This window comes from Corapipo altera, unplaced genomic scaffold (assembly GCF_003945725.1).
Source record: "Corapipo altera isolate COAL_440 unplaced genomic scaffold, ASM394572v1 45, whole genome shotgun sequence".
NCBI classification, from domain to species: domain Eukaryota; kingdom Metazoa; phylum Chordata; class Aves; order Passeriformes; family Pipridae; genus Corapipo; species Corapipo altera.
This window is the reverse complement of record NW_020884877.1, coordinates 3,921,882-3,944,335: the sequence shown is the minus strand read 5'-3', so window position 1 is coordinate 3,944,335 and position 22,454 is coordinate 3,921,882. Positions and strand designations below refer to the sequence as shown.

The 22,454-nt window shown below is 41.2% G+C and overlaps 1 protein-coding gene across 1 annotated transcript in view; it reads left to right on the top strand.

Annotated features, from left to right (window-relative positions):
- TMEFF2 (transmembrane protein with EGF like and two follistatin like domains 2) overlaps positions 1-22,454 on the top strand; it is a 127,553-nt gene that overhangs the window by 7,623 nt on the left and 97,476 nt on the right. Inside the window, exons 3-4 of the mRNA XM_027636862.1 lie at positions 104-233; positions 3,037-3,063. Of these exons, the coding sequence (XP_027492663.1) occupies positions 104-233; positions 3,037-3,063 (157 nt within the window). The remainder of the gene's footprint in view (positions 1-103; positions 234-3,036; positions 3,064-22,454) is intronic.

Here is a 22,454-nt window from a genome sequence, read left to right as displayed (position 1 = left end):
TCTTAGGGTTTCAATACTGGAAGGGGCCGGGGGGGTACCCAAAAGGATGCTGTGCCACTTGCTCGTGTGACTAATGCTGCTGCTCTGTGTCCATTCCCACCAGTGTAACAATGACTACGTGCCCGTGTGTGGCTCCAATGGTGACACCTACCAGAATGAATGCTACTTGAAACAGGCTGCCTGCAAGCAGCAGAGCGAAATACTCCTCGTGTCCGAAGGATCGTGCGCGACAGGTACGTACAGCGCGCTCCAGGCTGCCTGTGGACCCTGCCATGCCCCCGAGCAAAATAACCTCTGGATGGCAAAAGCCATTTGGATTCTTGCTTTGAGTTCATTCCAAGTTAATTCTTTGCAATCTCAGGTATGATAAATTGCTACCACCCTTCCCTTTTCAGTAACTTTGTATAGGCTTACAATCTGTGATACACTATACCAATGACACTGTTTTGAAGAGCTCAGCGCAGAAGTTGATTTGTGTGTTTTTAATATGTATCTTGTGCTCCTGATCTTCCTGTGCCCTGTGTACACTTCTGAGCTGCTACGACAAGTTACTGGAAGCAGATTAAGTGAGCAGATGTCTGATAAATGGGCATCTGGATTACCACAAACCTCTCCATAATCTGGAGAGAGAGAACTGGAGCATTATTGCCTGCAATCCACTTTCTTAGGTTTTTCCTTATCCTTGTAGGGGCAGAATCCCAGCTGGTATGATTAACAGACCACTGTTTGTAATGAGTCGTGCCAATTTACACCACCTGAAGATTTAGTCCAAAACACACTAAATGAACAGGTCTGTGCAACAGGTGTTTTGTTCTGGACTTGTGAAAACTGACTGGCATGTGAGATACCTTTCCTTAACTCTGAGCATCATGACCTGTGTATATCTCTGCTTTTATGAAGCAACTAGAAAGGTGAACGAGCAAAACCTGTCAGGAAAACTGAGTTGCTTGTGTGCAGGAGTTCTTGATGTTTTTATTTCGTGCTCGGTCTCTACCAGAGGTAGGCAGTGAAGTTAACTTGAAAAGAGCAGGAGGAGTAAGTCTTTGTTCTTGAGAGAGTTCTTTAAACTTAAAGCAGAATTTTTTCTTGGCTGAGGATGGAGGAGTCAATAAAAAGTACATTAGACAAACTTTTTTCAGTGCTGTAATTTTGTGTTTCATACACCTGAGAGAAAATAAACTTCTTCCCCTGGAAATGTTGTTCTCCTCTGAAGCAGTTACCTGGCAATTTTCAAGAAGAAAAAAACATATGCTGCAATTTTTTTGTCTATAAATTGGTATTAAATGGAGCTCAGGCTGACAAAGCCTACTGTGGTGTAGGATTTGTTCAACTTAGTAAATTCTCTCAGCACAGCAACTGGTCTTTTTTTGGTTCAAACTTTTAGATTAAAGGGATAATTTCAGTGCATTGCTACAACTTTGCTAACACTTGCCTGCTGGCAATGACTGTGTTAGAAGCATTCTCTTTGAAACATATTGTGGATTTCAGAAGCAGAGAAGGGAAAAAAAAAAGTTTCCTAAAGTCTTGATCAAGGTCTTTGGCCTGTTTTTCTTTCTCCCAAGGAGGAGGCTTAGTGGAGAAGGGAGCAGCCATGTACCTTAGATTTTCCCCATGGGATGGGGCAGAGATGGTGCTCAAGAATCCCCAGCAGAGTCCTGAGCTTCTGGAAGAACTGGCATTGAGCAGCCCTCCTGAGCTGGCAGGGATCTGGGCACTGAAGGGTAGGGCAGGAAGAGAGACACAAGGTCTCTTCCCTCCAAAGAGCCAGATAATGCAGTAGCTCATTGTGGGAGGCAGGTGACAGCAGGCATTCATTTCTTTTTCTGTGCTGGGGAGACCTGACACACCTGTAAAAGCAGTGCTTCCCAGACCCTTGAGGGCACTGTGGTAAAGACATCTTTCTTTCCTCTTTCCCCAGTAGCTAACTGGGGAAAGAACATCAGGACAAAAGATGAAATCAGGAAAATTCAGAACATGGTCACGGGGAAAACACCGTTATTTCTGTTCCCTTTTTCAGCATCTGTCCTTTGCAGCCTTGCTGTATAAATCTAACATTTTAAGCAGTTCTTGCAACCAATTATTTAAACAAAGATTTTTTTTCTTTTCTTTTTTAATTTTGAGCAGTGATGGCATGTACAAGCCAGTTCAGATCCACCAGACCTTGCTGTCAGTAAATGAGACCTAACAGTTCATAGGGTAATTGGATCCTAAAGCAGCCCTTCCAAACTCTTTCTATTAATTTTGTTGCTGGTAAAAATGCATGTTTCACTAAGAGGGAGGATAGGATGGCAACCTCCCTCCCTTCTCTGCAGAAGAAACTCCTCTTATGCATTATTTTTGGTAACCCTAGGTGTGTGTATTTCTGTACTTGCCTTGCTTAGGAAGTTTCTTAATGAAGCTCTGGGCTTGGCAGTTTTGTGATGTTGCACTTTCTAAATTTGTGACTCTCATCATTCCAGCCAACAAAATGTTGAGAAGAGGAAAAATAAAGCACTCGATGTTGAAACTCAGCAACAACCTTGAGAAAAATGGAATTTTAATAATTTATCTGAAGACTTTGAATAATAGTAATTTAATGGTTTGTTCCAGCTATCTATGATCTCATGAGATGTCACTGTTTTGTAAAGATAATGACATGAATTTACAATTGGTCTTTCCTCGAACAAATGGGTTTTAAAATTTCTCCTTGGTGGTGAGGACTTAGTAGTGACCAAGTGAAGTAACTTCGCACAACTGTTGGGAACGAAGCTTCATCGGTCTTAGTACAGCAAAATGAGGCAGAGACTTATGAGGACATTACAGCATTTCATGGCTTATGTTATTTTTGTCTGATACAGAGACTTTAAAGGAAAAAAAATGGAGACATGAAAAAGATGGCTTGAGTTAGCTACATTCAGATTAGATCTCCATAATTTACTCAGGGATGACATCAAACGTAAGGGATGCTGTAGCACACTTAACTGAAGTCTTGCTTTGCATGCATACAGGACACGCTGTAGAGCATGAATATAAATTTCTTTCTGTTTTTTTTCTCAGATGCCGGCTCAGGATCTGGGGATGGAGGTAAGAGCCATATTTTAATATCTCTGTGCTTCTGTGTACACACATTGTCTTTCACAATTTCAGATTTTAAGTGGATATGCTTTGCAATTTAGTTGTCGCACTATGTATTGTCTTTTGTTCAGCCCTTTCTTTGAAAAAAGTGGTTTGCATTTTAGTCAAGTTGGAACCTAATCATGACATGCTGTTTTCTAGGGAAATTCAGAAAGCTGTGTTACTTCTAATAGGACTTGGAATTATTCATAGGTTGTGCTAGGAGCTCTATCTCCATCTACTGTTACAGTTGTACTCATTTGTTTTATGTTTAGGGTAATATTTCTTTTGTTTTTAAAACATGAGCCAAACCCTTGGCTCCTCCTCACTGGAGGATTCAAGCCAAATATTTTGTGGCAACAGAGAGCACTCCTTCAAAGATATGAAGAAATGTCACAGGGAAAGAACAATGTGTTTTTATAAGGACAGCAACAGCAAAACAGAACACAGAAATAGTCCAAGCCCTTTGTGGCATACAGGGGATACTGTAAAATATAGGCAAACTAGCCTTTAAGCTGGGGGTTGGTTTGGGGGTTTTTTAGTTACTTTTTTATTTCTTAGGTGCAGTCATTAATGGATTTGCTTGTTTGACAGCAATCCTTCTTGGACAAGTGTTGGGTGTGTCTAATGCCCTGCCGTGGGGTAGGGAGTGTGACTTTTGGGTGCTACTTGCATGGTGGGGCTGGCAGGTCGAGGTTCTCTGTGAAGACCAGGGTTATTTTGGATAGCTATGGAAGATTGTCCTTAAGAGTTACCTTTGTTTTTGCCCAAGCTCCCTGAGTAAGCTCCAGGACCCCCATGGCAGCGGAAGGGCAAGGTCAGCATTGGGCTGGGATGCTGCTGGACTGCTCCAGCAAGGGCAGCCACCAGACCTGAGCCAGCTTTCTGCTTAAAACACAGGCAGCAGCCCTGGGCTCTTACTCAGTTTTATGGCTGGTCCTGGTTGGGTTCAGGTTTTTCAAACACAGTCATGTTATTTGGCAAAATATCACCTAGTCCTTGTTTAATTTTGGTACCCAGTATATTAGAGAGTGCAATATGTACATAAAGTATTATTTTTACCTATGAAGTGGTCAACAACATGAGCATGAGGGACCTGCGCGGGACCTGATTTTCCGATATTGGACTCAGACTGTTTTCTGGAAGTCAGGACACTTTAAAATGCTTCAGATCTGGCTCACCCAAGACCATAACATAAAATATTGCTATTAATTTTCAAAAATTTTTTCCAGCTATTCCTATTTTACTCCAGGGTCCTTTTAGATTGTCTTTCTAAGCCGTTATACCAGAGAAATTCCTTACTCAGTGCTTACAGAAATCTACAATTTGATTTATATGCATGACAGTGTTTTCACACTTAATAGTTGGACCCAAGGATCCTTGTGGGTCCATTCCAACTCAGAATATTCTGTTAAATCTGTGTACTGAGGTGGTGGGAAAACAAACCTGACCACTTTCTGAAAGTAATGAATTCCGTTCTCAAAAAGCATAGGAATTTAAAAGCAAGGTTTCCAAACAGTTTCATTTTAGAAGCTAAGGTTGACAGAATTCTGATGAGCACAACAGGACCTTGGGACTGACTGGGCAGGTAGTAAGGAAGCAGATTCCTGAAGGAGAAAGAACCAAGTTGGTACGTGTGTTTAAAGGTCTACAAAGCTGCCTTGTATTATTCAAGATTTAGTAGGCAGCTATGGTGGTTCTTAAAGTACAAAAGTATATTTATGTGCCCCAAGAAGCTAAATCCAGCCAAGTAAATATTGACACTACATCACTCTTTATTAGACTTGGTCTTGTTGTAAAAGCTGTAATAAATTTTGGATGTCATCACAGAAAGTCTTGTAAAATCCACTCCAGCAATCATGAGTGGGATATGCTTCTGTGAGAAGCCTGAGGTCTTAGGCAATCTTTTGTGGTTTCTGTTTTTCTGAAAATTTTCCTTTCTTATGCTTCTCCAACCAGTAGTTGTTAAAAAACTAACTAGTGCAGCATTTTTTTTAGCAAAACTACAACCATAGGGACGCTCCCGGTCAGCCATACCTCTCCCTAATTCAGCAGAATGGGGCTGTGCTGGAGGCTGTAGGTGTCAGAGGTGCTGGGTATGTCTGCAGTGAGGCACCTGAGATACCTTGGGCACTGGGAGCCCTTAGAAACAGTCGTTCTCTGCCTGATTTGCCTGGTTTCTTGTTGTGTTGGAGTGCTGACAGGTCACAGGGTAGCGCAACACTTCAGCATTGCTGAGGTGGTTTCCCCCGTGACTGACACCGGTTCAACTTTCAGTACTGCTGTTCCCTCAGCGGAGCTCATCACATGAAATTAGAATTGCTAAAGGGTTCAGAAATAGCTGTAAAGGGGTTGGTGCAATGGACAAATGTAGACAAGCACACCATGTGGTCACACAAACCTCCTTTTGTCAGGAAACTAGACAGAGCTTGAACAATACAGCCAGAGGCTGTGTTTTGCTGCCATGTTTTCCTTCCACATATTTCCACCTTGGTTTGCAGAGAAATCTTCTCAATTTATTGTGTAGGATTTGGGGTTTTTTTGCTTTCCTGTCAGGCACACTGTGATCAGAGGTCCCAGCTTCTGAGCACTTCAATGATCTTAAGGGCTTTTCCAGAGGTGATTTAATTCTCCTTTATGCAGCACTAACATACAGAAGTTCCCTAATTTGTGAAGTGATGGGGGAACCTTAATGTCATTTGATTACTGAACCTTCAGCATGCACTTTTGGGGCTATCCAGTAGATGGGTAAGACAGTAGGTGTTCAAGTTTCTTACTGCAGAAGACGTTTTTCCCTGTAAATGAAGACGAAAAATGCAGAATCAAGAGCCATTTCTGTGTTTTGATTGCAGAAGCTGGGAGTATGGTGTGGAATTATTTAAAAACCCACATCCCAGAAAGATACTAATCAGAAACACAGAAAAAGTGAAAGAGTTTATACAGGGAGTAATTTAAAGAGATTCCATTCATTTTCATCTATGCCGTTCTCTAGACAACTGGGTTTTTTTAGAACCCAATGATTCATGTTTTGGTCTTGAGCAGCTTTGTAATGAATTCTTTCTCGTTTCCTAGCTTCCTTCGAAGAGCGACAAACTCGAGATGCAGTATTTCATTATAGCTTTTAAAAGGCTAAGGACATCTCTTCTTGGTTTCATTTTCACACTGAACACATCTTTCTCCTCCCTGCATTGTCTGCACTCTCAACCGTGTTGATTGGCTTGCATTCACAGTCCGATGGCTTTACTGTGGGTGACTGTCACACCGGGTGTTGCTGTGATCGCCAGCATGGCAGTGCAGGAGCACCTACCTGGAATTAGTTTCAGAGCCTCCTTCAATTTCCATTCAAGTCCTACTGACTTCAGTGGGAATTGTATGGGCCCCTGGGTACACAGATCTTATCCTAGTTTGACTTTTATGTTAATTCTTTATGATCTATACTAAAGCAGAATGAAAAAAGCAAGTCATAATCCAGTAATACAGTAGAATCTAGAGGTCCTAATTCTAAGGTTAGGACTCCAGTGTGGTACACCCCGATACTGTGAGGCACTTCACAGTGAGGAAGAGAATAAAATCTGTGAAGCAGAGTCTGGATATCCAAGTCAGGCAAAGGCTGGAAGTTGCATCACACTTCAGCATCCAAATTGGGAATAACACTTGCCCCTTCAGAGCCAAGCCAGAGCTGGGTCTTTTGAACCACAGTGTTTGTCAGCAGACCCATATGCCATCTAGAAAGAGTCAGAGATTATACTGCTTTAAACTGAAAATCAACAACCTCACAAACCATCTTCTTTTCTCCATCTCTCTGCCTTTCTTGTGTTGTGTGTGTATTTTAAGGATAAGGATTGCTTGTTTGTTTTTTCGTTCTTTCAATTTATCCCTTCAATCTTATCTAGAAAAAATTGAAGTCCTGCAGCTCTTTGTAGGTACCAACATGTAGATTTAATGATAGATTTAGTATTCTGGTCTGCCTTTCCTGTTGACTTAGAGATGTGTGAGTAAACACATATATATTATAAATCTATATGGGGCAACAGTCATCTTGAAATACTAACCCAAAGAAAATAGGGAGGAAAAAATTAACACTTTGAATCCTATGCTATTTTTTTAAGGCAAACCATAATTCAGCACGTATATCTTTTTTTCTTTAATCAACAGGCAAATGACTACTTTGACCCAATTGCATTTGCATTTGTCTCCATGCTGGTTTTGTATGACTAACTTGAATTCAGCTGCTCTGCTGCTTTTCCAGTGATTTCTGTTTCTGCTTTATTACAGTGTTGATTAATGGGCAGGGCTGTGCAGAACACGGTGAATATTGCTGTAAACACTGTCCTAGCAATCACACTTGAGCCAAAATGCACCATAAAACCTGGAGTGTATATTGGTTTGAATGAAGCAGTGTATAAAATGCAATGCTGATAAACACACATATACACACATGTTCTCAATACATGGGAGAATACTCTGACAGTTCCAGTTTAACCTCAGAAAGAAAGGGAATTGGTATTTTGAGCTACAGATCCCGTCCCTTCTTTGCCTGGGTGTAACAGGTGATACAGGCTTCTCTCATGTGAATTTAGAATACCTGCTGACCCCAGATGCTATCGTCAACTGCAATAAGGCAATAGGAAAGCTTCTTCTACTCTAATTTAATTTGGGAGATATAATTTAAAGCAGCATCAGAAGGTACAGAATCAACTATAAGCAACGTGAACTGACTTGGTAAATACCTCTGGAGGAAATGTTTAAATCTTAAATGATTGACCTGACGGTGGATGGTCAAATATATGTCTCCTTTGTTAAACGGTTTTTTACCTTGTTAACCTCAGCATGGCACTGAGCCCAAACCAATAAGCTCCTTGAAAGGCTGGGTTTATTAGCTCAGGCTCTTCACTGTCCTAACATGATTACATGACTTCTAGTTCAGGGCTGGTGCACATCTGACCTATATAAGAGTTAGGTCAGGAAAAGGCAGTTAATGTCTCTTCATGGCCTTTAAAACTTCAGAAAGGATGAAGTTCCCATATGTTTTTGTTGTCTAGATGAGAAATACTTGGGCATTCAGAAGTGCCAGACTTCTAGGCCACTGCCTAGAAGGCATTTTGCGCTGGGTAGGATGCATTAGCAGTTTTGGAAATCCTAGGAAGGTATGGAGTTGATGGGAATACCTGCTTTTGGATTCCTTTCAGGCTCTCATTTGAGCTTAGTACTGAGCTCATCAACCCCGCTTGACTGAGATGTTCCAGCAAATCCCCACAGCTCCTGTGAACTTGAAGCTCTCCAGGGTTGTAGGTAAAGTATCAGTCTGGAAGATGCTGGTTTGAGATTTAGTTGCCTGGGTTCTACCTGCATTTCCCTTGCTGCGTCTGAAGTTAGCATGCAAAAATCCAATGAAAAATGATGCGTTTTATAACTGCTTGCCCTGTTATTAATGGGCTGAAGTCTTTGCTGTGTTCTTGGTGTGAGTGCACAGGTCTCACCCGTCAAGCAGGCTATCAACGCTGAGAAATACCATGGGAAAAAGTTGGCTGGTAGTGAATGATCTGTGACCCGTTTTCAGCCATTCATGCAAAACCAAAAAAGAAATGAATAGAAGATGCAGAAGATCCAGACTTCTGTAGGCGAGAAGTATGAATGACGTTCATTCATAGCCTCTTCCCTACATTATGCAATTCTTTATGGTTTTTAGCACTTCTTGTAAGTAGTTCAGAACTGCACAAGGAGACTGTGAATGGAAGATGCTCACCTACATGAAAAAATACTGAGGATGCTCTGGTTTTGCTTTAAGTGTAAAAATTGCTCTTCTGCATCAAAATGGAGCAAAAAAAAATCCAAATGTGCTGTCTAATCATGTGCAATCTGTAAATCCACAAATAACTAAGTCATCAAACCATCAAACAAATCCAGTGATACTCCAGCAAACAGATTAAAACGGGAACGTCCAATCGCAAATACTCATTTATTGGTCTGTTATTGTAAACACAGCAAGAGAGATGTAGTGGTCTAGATTTGTCTGCTACATCTCTGTAAACCTGGATTAATTTTTCTTGTGACAACTGTGGAATCACTAGAGATTAGCTGTGATGACAGTGAGAGGCAAATCTAGCCCACTGTTTTGCTTTTCTGTGCAGTGAGTTCTTCCATAGGGAAAAAAATGGTTTTTAAGCTTTCAAATGGCTCTACCACGCTTACTACAAACACCTTATTTCATGGGGTAAGAGCATGTGTTCAAGCACATGCTTGATTTTTATCACATGCTTAAATACCATTTAAGTTTTTTTTCTGAATGTGGATGTCTTACACAAGTGTGACCTGAGGCAGCCTTGGAGTGACCAGAACTCAGATCCTTGTTCATCTCTTCGTAATATGTTCTGTGGTTTAGTGATTGAAGAAGCTGATTCACTGTGAGCTTGCTTTGAACTGGTTTTGGCATGACATAGGATTTTGTTAGATGCTCTCATGAGGTCTTTAAAAGAACAAATGGGATGGAAACTGCCAAGTCTCTCTAAAGGTTTGTGTTTATTGCTTTTCTTTAACTCCAGCATTTCAGACCTCAGCTGCATCTGGCAAATTTAATGTATTCTACACTGGATATTTAAATTCCCTTTTGTCTAAGAGGCTTTCTTTCCTTTCAGAGATTGGGAAATAAAAGCAGAAATTTTGCTTGCTGTTTTTGAAGTCAGTGTGAGCTTATCTTCAGGAAGGGCATGACTGATTCCCAGACATTTAGCAAAGTGGACATTGCCACCTACTTTATGTAATTGCACATACAGGACAAGCTTATTGAATGTAGTGCAAGCCCAGGAATCCAGAACAATTCATAATCAAATCCAGACGAGTTAAAATTTTACGGTACAGTGCTACCAGTTCTTTAAGATGCTGCCCCTAGTCTTTTAGCCCAGGTTTTTTAATAACATTATAGAAAGTGCTTAGTTTTTCACTTAAACCCATAAAATGTTTTTAGACCTTGTTGCTCAGGAGAATACTTGAACAGAAACCCAAAATGTTCAACAATAGGGAGATGTCTAAATTACATTCTGCAAATATCATGATTTGGGAAAGAAGAAGTCAAACCATTCCGTATTATTTCACATAAATTTTTTAATTCCTTGAACTTCTTGATCTCATTTGTTCTAGCTGCATGGGAGTTAGATAATGATGGTGCCCTGAAGCAGGGATCTTTTTACCTCTACAGCCCCAAATATCTTGCAGGTAGGAGTTTAAAGAGAACTAGTTAAGGACCTTTAATATTGCTTTTCGGTAAGTCTGAGAACATGGGGAAGTTCTAAAGGTCTAAGAGAATGTAGGTGTGTGGGTATTCAAAAGGGTAAGGGGGGAAAATCCAGATATTTATAGGCCTACCAATCTGACATTGATTGAGGGAGAGCAGGACATTCAGTCCTGGACCTGCTCAATAAAGAGATAAATGAGAACTAATGCTGAGCAATGTGGGCTGATGTAATAGATTCTGTCAACTAATTGAAATGTTGTTTATGAAGCTACAAGTTTGCTTGATACGCTGTATGTAGATGTCAGTGAAGTATTTGGCATGCTGCGGTATGAAACTATGATTAAGGGACAAGAATCATGCAAAATTGACATGGTACACAATTAGTGGAATAAAAACTGCCTTTCATGACGTATTTATAAGTGGATTTATTGTTGTTAGATGGACAGCACAGGGATCAGCCTTATGCTATTTATTTGTTTGTTTGCTTTACCAGTGGCGTACATGGGCACATACTTTCCTCATCCATCAAGTTCTCAACAGATATAACTGGGAAAGTAGGAAACGAGTGGTTCAAGGTTGCAACTGGGTACACTGGTGCTAGAGCAGGCCTTCTGATGCAACCAAATGTAAAGCCACAACCAGAGAGCAAAGACAAGAAAGCAGAGGAGTGAGTGGGGAAAGGCCACTGGAAACAGCGGTGCCACAAAGAAAGCTGGAGTTTTAGTAGTTAGTGGGCTTGTGTGAGTCCTCTGCCAACACAAGGGGCAAAGGGCCACCATTAGCCTGGTATATTTAAGAATCAGGCTCTTGAGCGGGGCTAACCATGTCATATTACCTCTACCATTACCAGAGGTGGAGACTGTAGCTCCAAAAGTACTGAGAAGCAGGGGAGGAGAGGGCTGTGAGCTGCCAAGGGTGACAAACAAACGCCACCATGAAAGCTTTGATGCCTTTGGCTTTGTCAAGGGAAAGGAAAGGACTGCATAGGTCATGATCAGTAAGTACCAGTGTGGGGAACACAAATGAGCAGCAGGGCTCTTTATGCTGACAGACAGAGGTCTAATGAGATGCTAGGCTGGCAATTAAAGCTAGACAAACTCCGAGGGAAGTTTAGATGTGTGTTTGTAAATGAAGGCAATAGCACAACGAAGTAAGTCATTAAAAGTTATGTAGGATGCTGCATCACTTGAAATTTTGACACTTGGGTGTCTGGATTGCTCTGCTCAAATGAGGATGAATTTTAAACTCCAGGGCCTCTGTCACATTGGAGATTGCAACATATGCTTAGCAGACCCTTAATTCTAGGTACCATAAATTAGTTTACACATGAAATAGGCAGAGTTTAGCCTATTTTGTTCAGCCAGATTGCTGCGTTAAGCAGTCTGGAAAGGGATTGATTTCGTGGATATGTTTGCTCATTTCAGAATCCACACAATTGTTTCTCTCTGCCCTCTCCCATCTCACAGTGTGCATTTACATATACAGGTAGGGGAAGCGAGATGGACTTTAGCAGCAAGTGGGAAACCTCATGCATAATGCTCTGCTAGTTGCTAATGTGTTTAGAGATAGGCCACACCACACTGCCTTTCATCTTAAGACTTCTTTATCTTGTCTGGCACTGGATAACTTCAGTAGCTCCCTATCTCACCTGAGTCATGACAGGCCTCTTTGGGCTCCTCCCTGTCCTGCAGTACTTCTCTGACTCCCAGTGTATTTACTGGTCTGCCCCCAGCTGGTGCTTGGAGGGAGTCCTGAAGAGGAGGAGGATCACCAGCTGTCTCTGGAGGATCTGTCCAGTATTCTTTTCCTCCTCATTTCTCCTGGTGTAAAGGGACGAGATCAAGGGAAGGATCTGCACCTAAAGATCTCTGAAGTTGTAACCAGTACTGATCATGATTAAATATAATTTGTTTTTTATCTGTTACTACAGAGAGCCTCCCTGCATTTGATGTGGTGTGTGTGACGTGTTTGGGAGGCGAGAGAGAAAGTACCAGAGTAGGCTGGGATTGCTTTGGCTCATAGACATTGTCCACTAGATTCAGACAGAGAAGCATCTTCATATTTGTTATAATAGGGCCTTGATAAATAAATAACTTATTCTTTTGTACAGTGCCTGAAGTTTTCATCAAAAGAGGAGGAAGCCTGTTACATGAATCACAAGGCCAGTGCAGGACAAGTCTGTGCTATAATTCATTTAGACAAATGTTGAAGTGAATTGATGGACTCAGGTTTGTTTAGATTAGTGGCCTTTTGAAAAATGAGTTGTCCTGTGTGTACAATTTTTCAATCTGTTTACATCTAATTAGCTGTTCAGATTGGCTAAAATTAAGCGGTGTCACTTGTAATGTGTTCAGAGGTGAGGATATGACAAAATAGGCTCTTTTATAATCTCTGCAGAAAGTGGCTTGGAGCACTAGCGTAGTGTGAAGTGAGGGTGTATGGAAGATCAATCTGTAATGTGGAAGCAAATATAATCAAGCTGCAATCTCACAAATGTAGTGAATTGTCTAATCATCTTTCTGGTACTGATTCAAAGAGGGAGCAAGTTTTTCCATCATCCTCTCTCACGACTCCTTTTTGGCAGATGTGCCTGGCTGTTTGGGGCATGCTGTTGGGGTGGCTGCCCCTGTACACTGACATCTTTACCTGTTTCACTATTGATTCCTGCATGCTAGATATTCCTCCCTGGAGACAAGTCATTTGAACAGCTTGAAATCTAAAAACTGATTGCTGCAATGTCAGGTTTCTAATTCTGCAGCTCAGCTGACAGCTCTGGAAAGTCCCTTTCAAAGGCAGAAAATACAACACTCTTCAGCAGACTTTGTTCTGTCACCATACGGCCCCAATTCTATTTTACTGCTCCAAAGCCTACAGGCTTTCACATGTTTCTGACCAAAAATTCTGCTATTAATACGTAAGCTTCTCAGCAATTAAGCTGTGCTTGTTGCTACATCAGTGCTTTTAGACCGTGACCAGCAAGCAGCACCCTCTGTATGGCAGAAGCAATTTGGTTCTCGTGCTTAGTCATGGATACATGTCTAAGGAGATTTTGGCACAGGTTTTCCTCAAATATTTTTGAAAGTTTTTGTTAGTCTTTTCTTTTTTCCTTGGCATTTGCTAGTAATGTGCAGAGCAAATCCCAAGAAATACAGCATTTGAGCTGCAAAACTGTGGGCTTTTCCATGGTGAGTATGAGGTGCTGCCACCTGGCTCCTGCCTCCAGCTCCTTGTGGCACGGCACAGCAGTGCTGTCCCCTCTCAACTGGCCACTCAGCCCTGTAGTACCGGACATCTTAGTGTGTTGAACCCCCGCCTCATTTGGGCAAGGAGCTGCAGTGGGGCCTTGGCCAACCTTCTTGGCATCCTGTCTCTCTTCCTAGGACCTGGTGTGCCGGGATTGGTGGTGATGCACCTGTGTATCTGTGCCGGAAATGAAAGCGCAGCAAAGTGGCTCAGAACTTCAGTGGCAGGGTCCTGCCATTCACTCAGCTGTCACAGAAACGGCAGGAGGGGACCTGGCGGGAGCATTACCCTGTGAAGCCTTTGCAGGCAGCACTGCAGAGCCATTTTTCAATTGACAATAGTACGTAGGAACTGAAAAGTTTCGGTTTTAAGACATTCATTCTTACTTGAAAACAGGCGTGAGCTGGTACTGGGCAGTATTCCAGAAGATTTTCTATGTTTTCTTTGTGCATATCCATCTACCCTGTACCTGAGGTTTAAGTACCTCCTTTCCATCTCAACTCCTGCACTACAATTTATGAAGTAACTTTCTAGACTGTTATAGTCATTTGCAAACAATTACAAACACAGAACACAAGAAGGTTCAAAGTTGATAAAAAAATGGGAAGAAACCTCTACACATAGTAGCCTGAAAATTCACCAGGCCTCTTCATCATATTTTCCTGACTTCAGGGAAAGTGCTCATGCTTAGTTCCTTTTCAGCTTAATTCATAGGAAGGAGAGATTTTGCTTTGTCTTAAATAAGGAATTGAACAGCTGCTAGGGGCAGGGGAAATGGTGGCAGAAACAATCTTTCGTTGTATTTCATTAGATGTATCAGAAGTCTTTATTGAAGAGATTATTAGTGCAATCTGTATAATTAGAAATATGCACCCCAGTTTGTTTTAGGTGATACACTGTGGTGAGGCATATAATCTGCATTTTCTCCCTTCCTGTAAAAGTGATGTGACTTCAGGATCAGAGCCTCATACGGTCATCTCTGCTGTTTCTGTGTTTAATGGCATTGTGCAACTAACTGATGAAATGCTATTAATTTGAAGGGACATAGAGGGAACATAAGATCCTCAAGAGAGACTGATCTGACAGCAGTGAACAGCATGGGAAGCTGTCAGATTGCACAAGTTACTAAAGTCAGGTTAAATTAGAGCCCCACTACTTATACAGTGGTAGTAGGTGCTAGCATGTATGATACAAGTGTCACTGTGTAAATTCCTGCAAATTCCAGTCTTAAATTAATGGCACAGAGAATTCATTTAGCTGTGTCACTACCATTTGGCTAATGGTAGTGTCTCAGAGTGGGACTGGCAATGAGAATTCTTTGCATTTCTTAGGACTTAGTGTCACTTCTACTGTTTTTCATAAGGGGTTAGACTGGTTCAACTTGATGTCTCAGCTAGGCTTATAAGCATGCTGAAAGTTCTAGCAACCTTCATCTTCATTGCCTCCCATGAGGGGGAAAAATGGTGCTGAAGGTTTCATCACGTTGTGGAGATAAAAGTAAGCATACTGTCTGGGTCATGTATGTACATAAAGAGGAGAAGGAGTAGACATTTTAGAGCACCCTGGCCTGGTGACCCTTTGGGGCATGTGCTGGGTATGTCCAAGGGAGGTGTCAAAGGAACACAATGGAGCACAGAAGAAATAATCAGTAGTGAGGAAGGGAAAGTTCTTCTGTTCATCCCCCTGGGTATGATTGCATTGTAATTGTCTGGAAAGACTTAGTGCCAGAGGATTTCATAAAAGACAGTAATCCTAAGGCTGAGTTACAGAACCTCTTTCTTTAAGGTAAGCAGTCACACAAGGCTGGTGTAATGTGCCTCTTAGCAATAGCAGCCAGTTATACCATCAACACCATCGAGATAAATAATATTTACCAGAGGCAGCCATCAGATGATTTATCTAAACCTTAGACTGCTCCTGGCTAGATTACTTTTTGGTATATTTTACATTGCACTGTCATTAAACAAATACATTTAGAGTAATAATCCCCTCCTAGCTTGAGTTTCTTCAAAGTGCTCAGCAGATTCTCCTCTGTTTGAAGGAAAGGCAAAATATGTGTTTTTCAAGAGCTGCTGTTGTAACGGCCAATTCACTGTAGAGTTTACAGGCATTGTAGAGGATTAGCTAGAGAGTGCTCTAGAGGTGCTCTTCCATTGTCATCCTACGGCTGACATGTCAACTGAGGGAGAAGAATGTAGGTAAGAAATGCAAATAAGCCAGAGAGAAAATATTGCTTTCTCCTTTGGTTTGTCTTTCAAAAACAGAAGGTATAATTTCTGATCCTTTAAACCTACCCATGAATGAAAGCATGTCAGGGCATGCTCGAAAACATTTGTCTACCAGTGTCTCCTGTGTAGAAACTATTCTGAATATCAAAAGTTGTGCCTCTGCTTTTACACTCAGAATTGTAATTTTGTAAAAAAATTCAAGCTTTTAACCCAACCACAGTATCCTTGTGAGAAAAAGAAGAGAAAGGTCAGTGAAGCTTGTCCTTGATGAGAAGCAATCCCTACTGAGGTCCAGAAAACTACAATGGTAAACTGAACCTAGCTTATGTAGGACAAGCATGATCAAGCTTTTCACTCATTGCAGATGCTTCTTGACAATTGTTTTCAGCTAGATCTAGTCTTCAGCTAGACTTAATTGAGGTCTTGCTAATGAATTTGTAGGAGTTCACTGGCCCTGGAAGTTTTTGCTGTAATGCACTCAGTATATTATATTAAAAATGTATATCACAACTGAAGCAGTTTTGTATAACAAGCTTTAATGCAGCATCTGCTTATTTGTGCCTTGGGGATGTGAGACAACAGCAAACTGCTTACTGCTTGAGAAATCAGCACAGCACCACAGGCGTTGCTCTGGTGTTAGAAGTCAGGGCACTGCCTTAATCTGGATGCAGATCAAATTGCTATGTTGATAATTAGAAGACAATAAGCCTGCATGAAATTGAACCAAGATGTATTGAAATCAGGTAGTAATTCTCCTTAATGCTGACTGGAAGTAAACCATGTCAGAAGGTAACCAGAATGCATTATTGTTTGGCATTATAAAAAGGTCTATTTAAATAGCTGTCTCTCACCTACGGCTATTTAACCTTTTGTAGGTAGGAACATTACAAGGGAGCCTAATACATATTTTGTGTGCATTATTCTGCATAAATGCATGCCCACAATTTTTTTGTTTCTATGTGCATATTCATCATGAATCAGACTGGGGTCAATGTATTTCCAAATCATGTCACTGGAGATGGCCAGGAGCAGCTGTTTCCAAAGAAGGTGAAAGAAGCTTCATCCTTGAGCTACCCTAGTGGGAAATGGCTCACTGAAGCCTACCAACAAATGCTTGGCTGGTGCAACAAGATGAGAGTGTAAATGTGAACATCAATGGTCTCATATAAAAAATGCGTTTGTATGTGAGAGCCAACTGTGAAGAAACCTAAATGCTGGGGTCTGGTGATATGATAATGAGCTTAATAGTGATCCCTTTGCTGAAATGAAACCTACTTCATTGTATGTCTTTTCCTTGGATTCTGAAAGCTGAACACGAGACCCTTCAGGATGTTGGGGTCCTTTTCCTGTGCTGGCCCTTATCTTGTTTGCCTCCGTCTGCTCATTTCATCTTCAACTTTTTTGTAAAAGATGCATGTTGTTTTAGGGAAGCACTGCTACTCTTGAAAACATTTTATTTCCCAGCATTTCAACTTGTCCATTTCCTCCCTGTGCTTTTTGTACACAATTTTCTGTGCTAATAGGACATCATTAGTTTTATTTATATTGAGTACTGTTACTAATTTTTAGGTGATTGACTGTGGTGCATTCCCATAACCTGACATAATTGGCTGCAGTTTGCTGTATTTTTTCATAATGCATCCTTCAAAACAGATGAACTTGTGCTTCTGTTGATCAGTAACTAAAAGGAAGAAGCTAAGCCATCATTTGAAAGCTCAGAGATACAGTACATCTATGAGCTCTCACTTGGTCTGATCAGCAGCCTTATGGTGGGTTTAATTTGGAAATCATTATTTGGACAAAACTGGGGCAGAGCTGCATCTCAGCTGGTCCCGAATAACCTCACAAACATCAGCCTCTCAGTGTCTGTGCAGCTCAGGCAGCAGATGCACTGTTTATTTACAGACAGATGTAACTGGAATCTCAGATCTGTGCCTAATTTTGCATTGCCATAGTGAACAGTTTTAAAAATACTGTGTGGGCACCTTGCCACCACTCAGGCAGCAGGACAGGAGACACATCCTGTGGAGCTCAGCCAAGAAACTTCCCATTGACTCCTCTCCTGTTCCCAGCTCCAGCGCACCACTTAAAGTGGTGGTGGCAATACAGAGCAGAGTATTAAGAGGAAGTGTCATTTTTGTTTATGGTATTAATTCAGTTATCAAAACCATCAGCAGAAGTTCTTGCTGAAACTGAAGGCATTACTTGGCTGTCCACCTAACCAGATGCATAGGGAGGAGTTTTAATACCCTTTATGCACTCCATGCCAGAGCAGTCTGGGTGTAGGCAAATAGACATGACCAGTGGCATTGGCTGGAGATTTATAACTTCCCAGGCTGCAGCTGTAGGACCGAATCTGGTGGTGTAGCTCTGCCTGAAACCTAATAGCTAAATTAATCCATCTACCCAGCTACAGGGGTATGTAGGCACTTAATGCTTCCCCTAATCATGTAATAGTGCAAAAGGAAGTACAAGTGATCCAAAAGTCTGATCCCTGAAGCCTCAGGAAATGCCTTTGTTTCTGAATTTATTCAAGCACTTATGGATCATTCGGTCAGGTGCTCACACAGCAAATGAATTCTTGAAAATACATTAAATGTTTTTCATCCACAATGTCTTGAAAAAGTGTGGTGTAGCCACAGATATAATGGCTTGTGCTATTCCTCAAGGGGTTCAGGATTCAAAGAAGAGTTGAGCTTAGTGCCTTCTGCTTAAAGGCATTTAAATAGCTGATCCTTTTCCTGCTTTGTTCTTTTGGAAGCTCACTTTCTTTAAATCTAAGGCATTTTATGGCTATTTCTTAGACCAGTACCAGAAGGAGAGAAGAACTGTGTGTCAGTGTTTGTATATGTATCACACATATATGGACATGTAATAAGTAAGAACACATTATTTATATTTTAAAAAAAATCAAAATAATTGGTTCATTTATTTTTAAAGCTACGGAAAGCAGGCTTGTTTTTTTTCCTTTTTTTTTTTTTTTTTTTTTTGTAAAGGCCTGCAGCAGGCACAGAGTCTGAAAACCCGCATTATTAAAATTGACAATCACAATAATGCTCTAAAATCCACAGGAAGAGGCTCTGATGATTGAAAAGCCAAGGAAATAATCAGTAGTCAAGGGCAGACAGGGTTCCTAAAGGGATTCCAGCTTGTAGAGAAGAAATAATACACCAGGAAGTAACAAATGGAATTAATTGGTTCTTCAAGTAGAACAGTTACAGGAGGAAGGAGGATTATACATATGTATTATTATTTAAATAATGTGAATGAATAGAGGATTCCAGACCTGCGGGTAGCACATAAACACTACTAAGAGACCCTGGGCTGCTGAAATAAATCTGCATTACAACTGGGCAAGGAAAGAGGAGAATAAAGTGCAGCAGCTCCACTTGAACTTATCTTGGCTGATGACAAATTTGTTAAAATGTTAGGTGTGCAGGTTTTAAAATCACATTTTTGAACACCGAAAAGTTCTGTTAGCTTTTCAGTTTTTTGTTTATTCATGGGTCCTTGGCTGCTCTGAAATAAGCAACTTCAGAGCTGGAATTCTGCAAGCCTGACATTTAAATGGCAGTTTCAGTTGTATGTAATTTTCTTCTGCAGTCCTTTTGGGAGTATTTTAGTGTCCTGTTATGCAGTGACTGTACTACAAACTGAAGTTGTCTGTGTACAGTGGATTGCATGTCCTCTTCCATTTCATCCCTGGCTCTAGGTGGGAGTTCTGTGTGGGAAATTTATAAGAATTGAGAGATGCTGTTGTTTGTAGTTGGGCTGTGTGCTCTTTCAGCAAGAAAGTACTGGACAAACCTCAAATACTGTTCTAATTGTGAAGTGGAAAATCTTCAGCAAATCTAAAGTCAGAAACTTGTCATAGCAGCTATACTATTTCCATTAGAGGAAATCCTTATAGCATCTTTGAAGTCGACTCCATGTGTTTCTCCTAAAAGGCATAAACCAACTTTTTGCTTTGCCCAGCTCTTATAATTAGCAAGGATAAAAATGTTCAGGATTTCAACAAGCCTTTCTGTGGGAGTGCAGATGTGACTCTTGGTGACTCAAACATTTCCCAGAACTTAAGTTACCCTCTATGTAATTATTCCAAAGAATTATCCTTCCAAAATTAGAAGGAAAAAAACCATGCAATTACAACTGTAATATTAACATACTTAATGTCTGCCTAATGTCTGAGCATCGAGTCAGAGGCTATATTTTCAAGCAATATACACACTGTAAGCAAAGTGAATTGGACCACACAATGTCTTGAACAAAGATGCTAAATATATGAGCTCTGCATCATTTATGCCGTGATTGGCCATGGAACTTGAAGAGAAACTGAGGAAAGTTACGTTTCATTCTAATTACTCTTTCTCTACCCTCTTTCTCCTTTACATATTGATCCAGCTGTTTTGTAAAGCGCAGCAATCTCAGCTCAGCTCACTGTGGGCTGCCGAGGTCCTGCCCTGCCTTTTGCTGGCCTTGTGCTTTTCCCGACCCCTCACTGTGCGCTTCCCGTGCACCACCCTTCAGAAAACACCTTCGTCCTCTGCTGACTGTTACAGTGCAGTGGCTCAGCACAGGGCCAGGCATGGTCCTCCAAAAGTGCCTTGGGAAGGGACTGAGGAAGGGCAGCTCCCTGCTTTCTCCAGAGGAGTGTCAGGGGAGCTGGAGAGGATAAGTGTGCCTGCGTGTGATGCCACATGGTTAGAGAGGTCTGCCAGTGTCATGCTTGTCAGTCCCAGTGCTCTTTCCCTTATGGAAGAATTCACTTATTAATCAGAGTGAGTTTTGCACCCACTAGACCCGAACTGTCATGGAAAATGGGGAGCAGGAGACAAATCAGCACAGAGGTGTATGAGCAACAGCAGTGGAAAAAGAGATGCTGTTGAAAGCTCTGGAGGTGCATTTTGTTTAAGGGGTTAGTCAAATAGAAACACCAGAGCCTTGGATAAACTCAGGTTGCATAAAATGTGCATAATTTATGAGGTTTTTTTGGGTTTTTTTTAAAATATAACACCTTGTTGGACTCCCTCTTTTTTTTTCCCAGAAAACTTTGTATTGTGCTTTAGTAGCCAGTTTGATTCCACCTATTTAAAAAATGAGTTTTCAGATTGCTCAACCTGATTAAATCCTGCTGGACTTTTGTTCACAAGGAGCTGTGAGAGCTGAAGTAAGTGGAAAGGAAGGCATATACATAGTAGAAAATGTACCTTGTAGAACGGTGCAACATTTATATGACATGACATGCTCATGTGAATCGAATGTGCTATTTTTACAGCATGTATTAAATGTGAAATTGTGACTGGTGTTAGAGCAGTGCCAGAATTCCTGCCAATGTGCCATGTAATTTTATTTTAAGAATGAAAGGTCTTGAATGAGAACCCTGTGTTTCCAGCAAATTTATTCCATTTGTCTGGGGTCAGCTGTGTCCATAGGTCATTGCCCCCTTTGTGTTTGATTTCTTCCTTACACGACATTTGATTTCATCTCAGAATATGAGCATAGAAACCTAGGTGGCTTCTGCAGCTGTAAAATCATGTACAGTGCATGAGAATGTCCCCTCTGTATGTGGTGTGCTCCACATCTTCAGCCAACTTTGACTGAAGTCGCTGGAGCTGTGTTAGCGTGCGTAAGAAGAGGAAGAGCCAAACCCAAGAGGTGTAGTTGTTTGGCGGCACCCTTGGCTGTGAAATAATCCCTTCCAAAAGTGGGGTGTGAATTGGGTTGGAACTTATGTCAAAACCAATGGTACTGTGTACAGTGCAGACCTGTGCCAGGGCTGCCTTAGTGCAAAGATTAGTCTCAGAGCACGGAAAGTAGTTTTTGGATGCCTGACTTGAGACGTTGTGAAGGGACCTGTTTTGCCATAGAAATGTGAGGCTTCAGAGGAATCGGCTCCTTAAAGTCGTGTCATGCTGTGCCAAGGAAAATGCCTGTCTGTTTTTAAAACATAGGCATGGCTTTGATCCTCCTGCATCAGAATGAGGTGATTAATGCCAGGGACAGACTGACACTGGAGGAAAGGAGAGTCATGATGGCCATTAGACTCCTGAGGGCCCCCACCAGCTGCCACTGCATGCTGCAGTGGGGGCCAGGTCAGGCAGCAGAGGAGCAGCAATGAGTCATTGCTTTGGCTAATTGGGGTCTGTCAAGTTCAAGTAGAAGACGAGATCACTGGGGACGAAAGGAGGCAATACAGAGATGAGCTCAGCAAAAATAGAGTAAGGGGGGTTTAATATTTACCTCTGAAGTGTTTCTCGTCTCTCATAATATTCACCTGAGTTCATATCTCTAAAATAAAATTAAAAAGAAAAAGTCCCTCAAACATAACATGATTTCAAGAAATTATTTTATTGTAATTATAGCTAATCCAATTAAAGGTGATTTGTAATGACTACAAATTAATTACAGAAATACTGGATTTAATGAGTGGATTACTATTTGTTTTGATAAAAGAGAAAATGCAAATACCAGGCTAGAGTATTTGTTTCACTTAGATCATGCTGAGCTCAATACTGCTGGATTTACAGCACCATTTGTTTCCACAACTAGGGAGAGCATAGTCCCAGCTGAACAAATCGAGACAAATATCAAACTGTTTTCCTTTCAAAGAGGGTATCTGTATGACAGGGGCAGACTTGCATGATTTTCGTATAATGGAA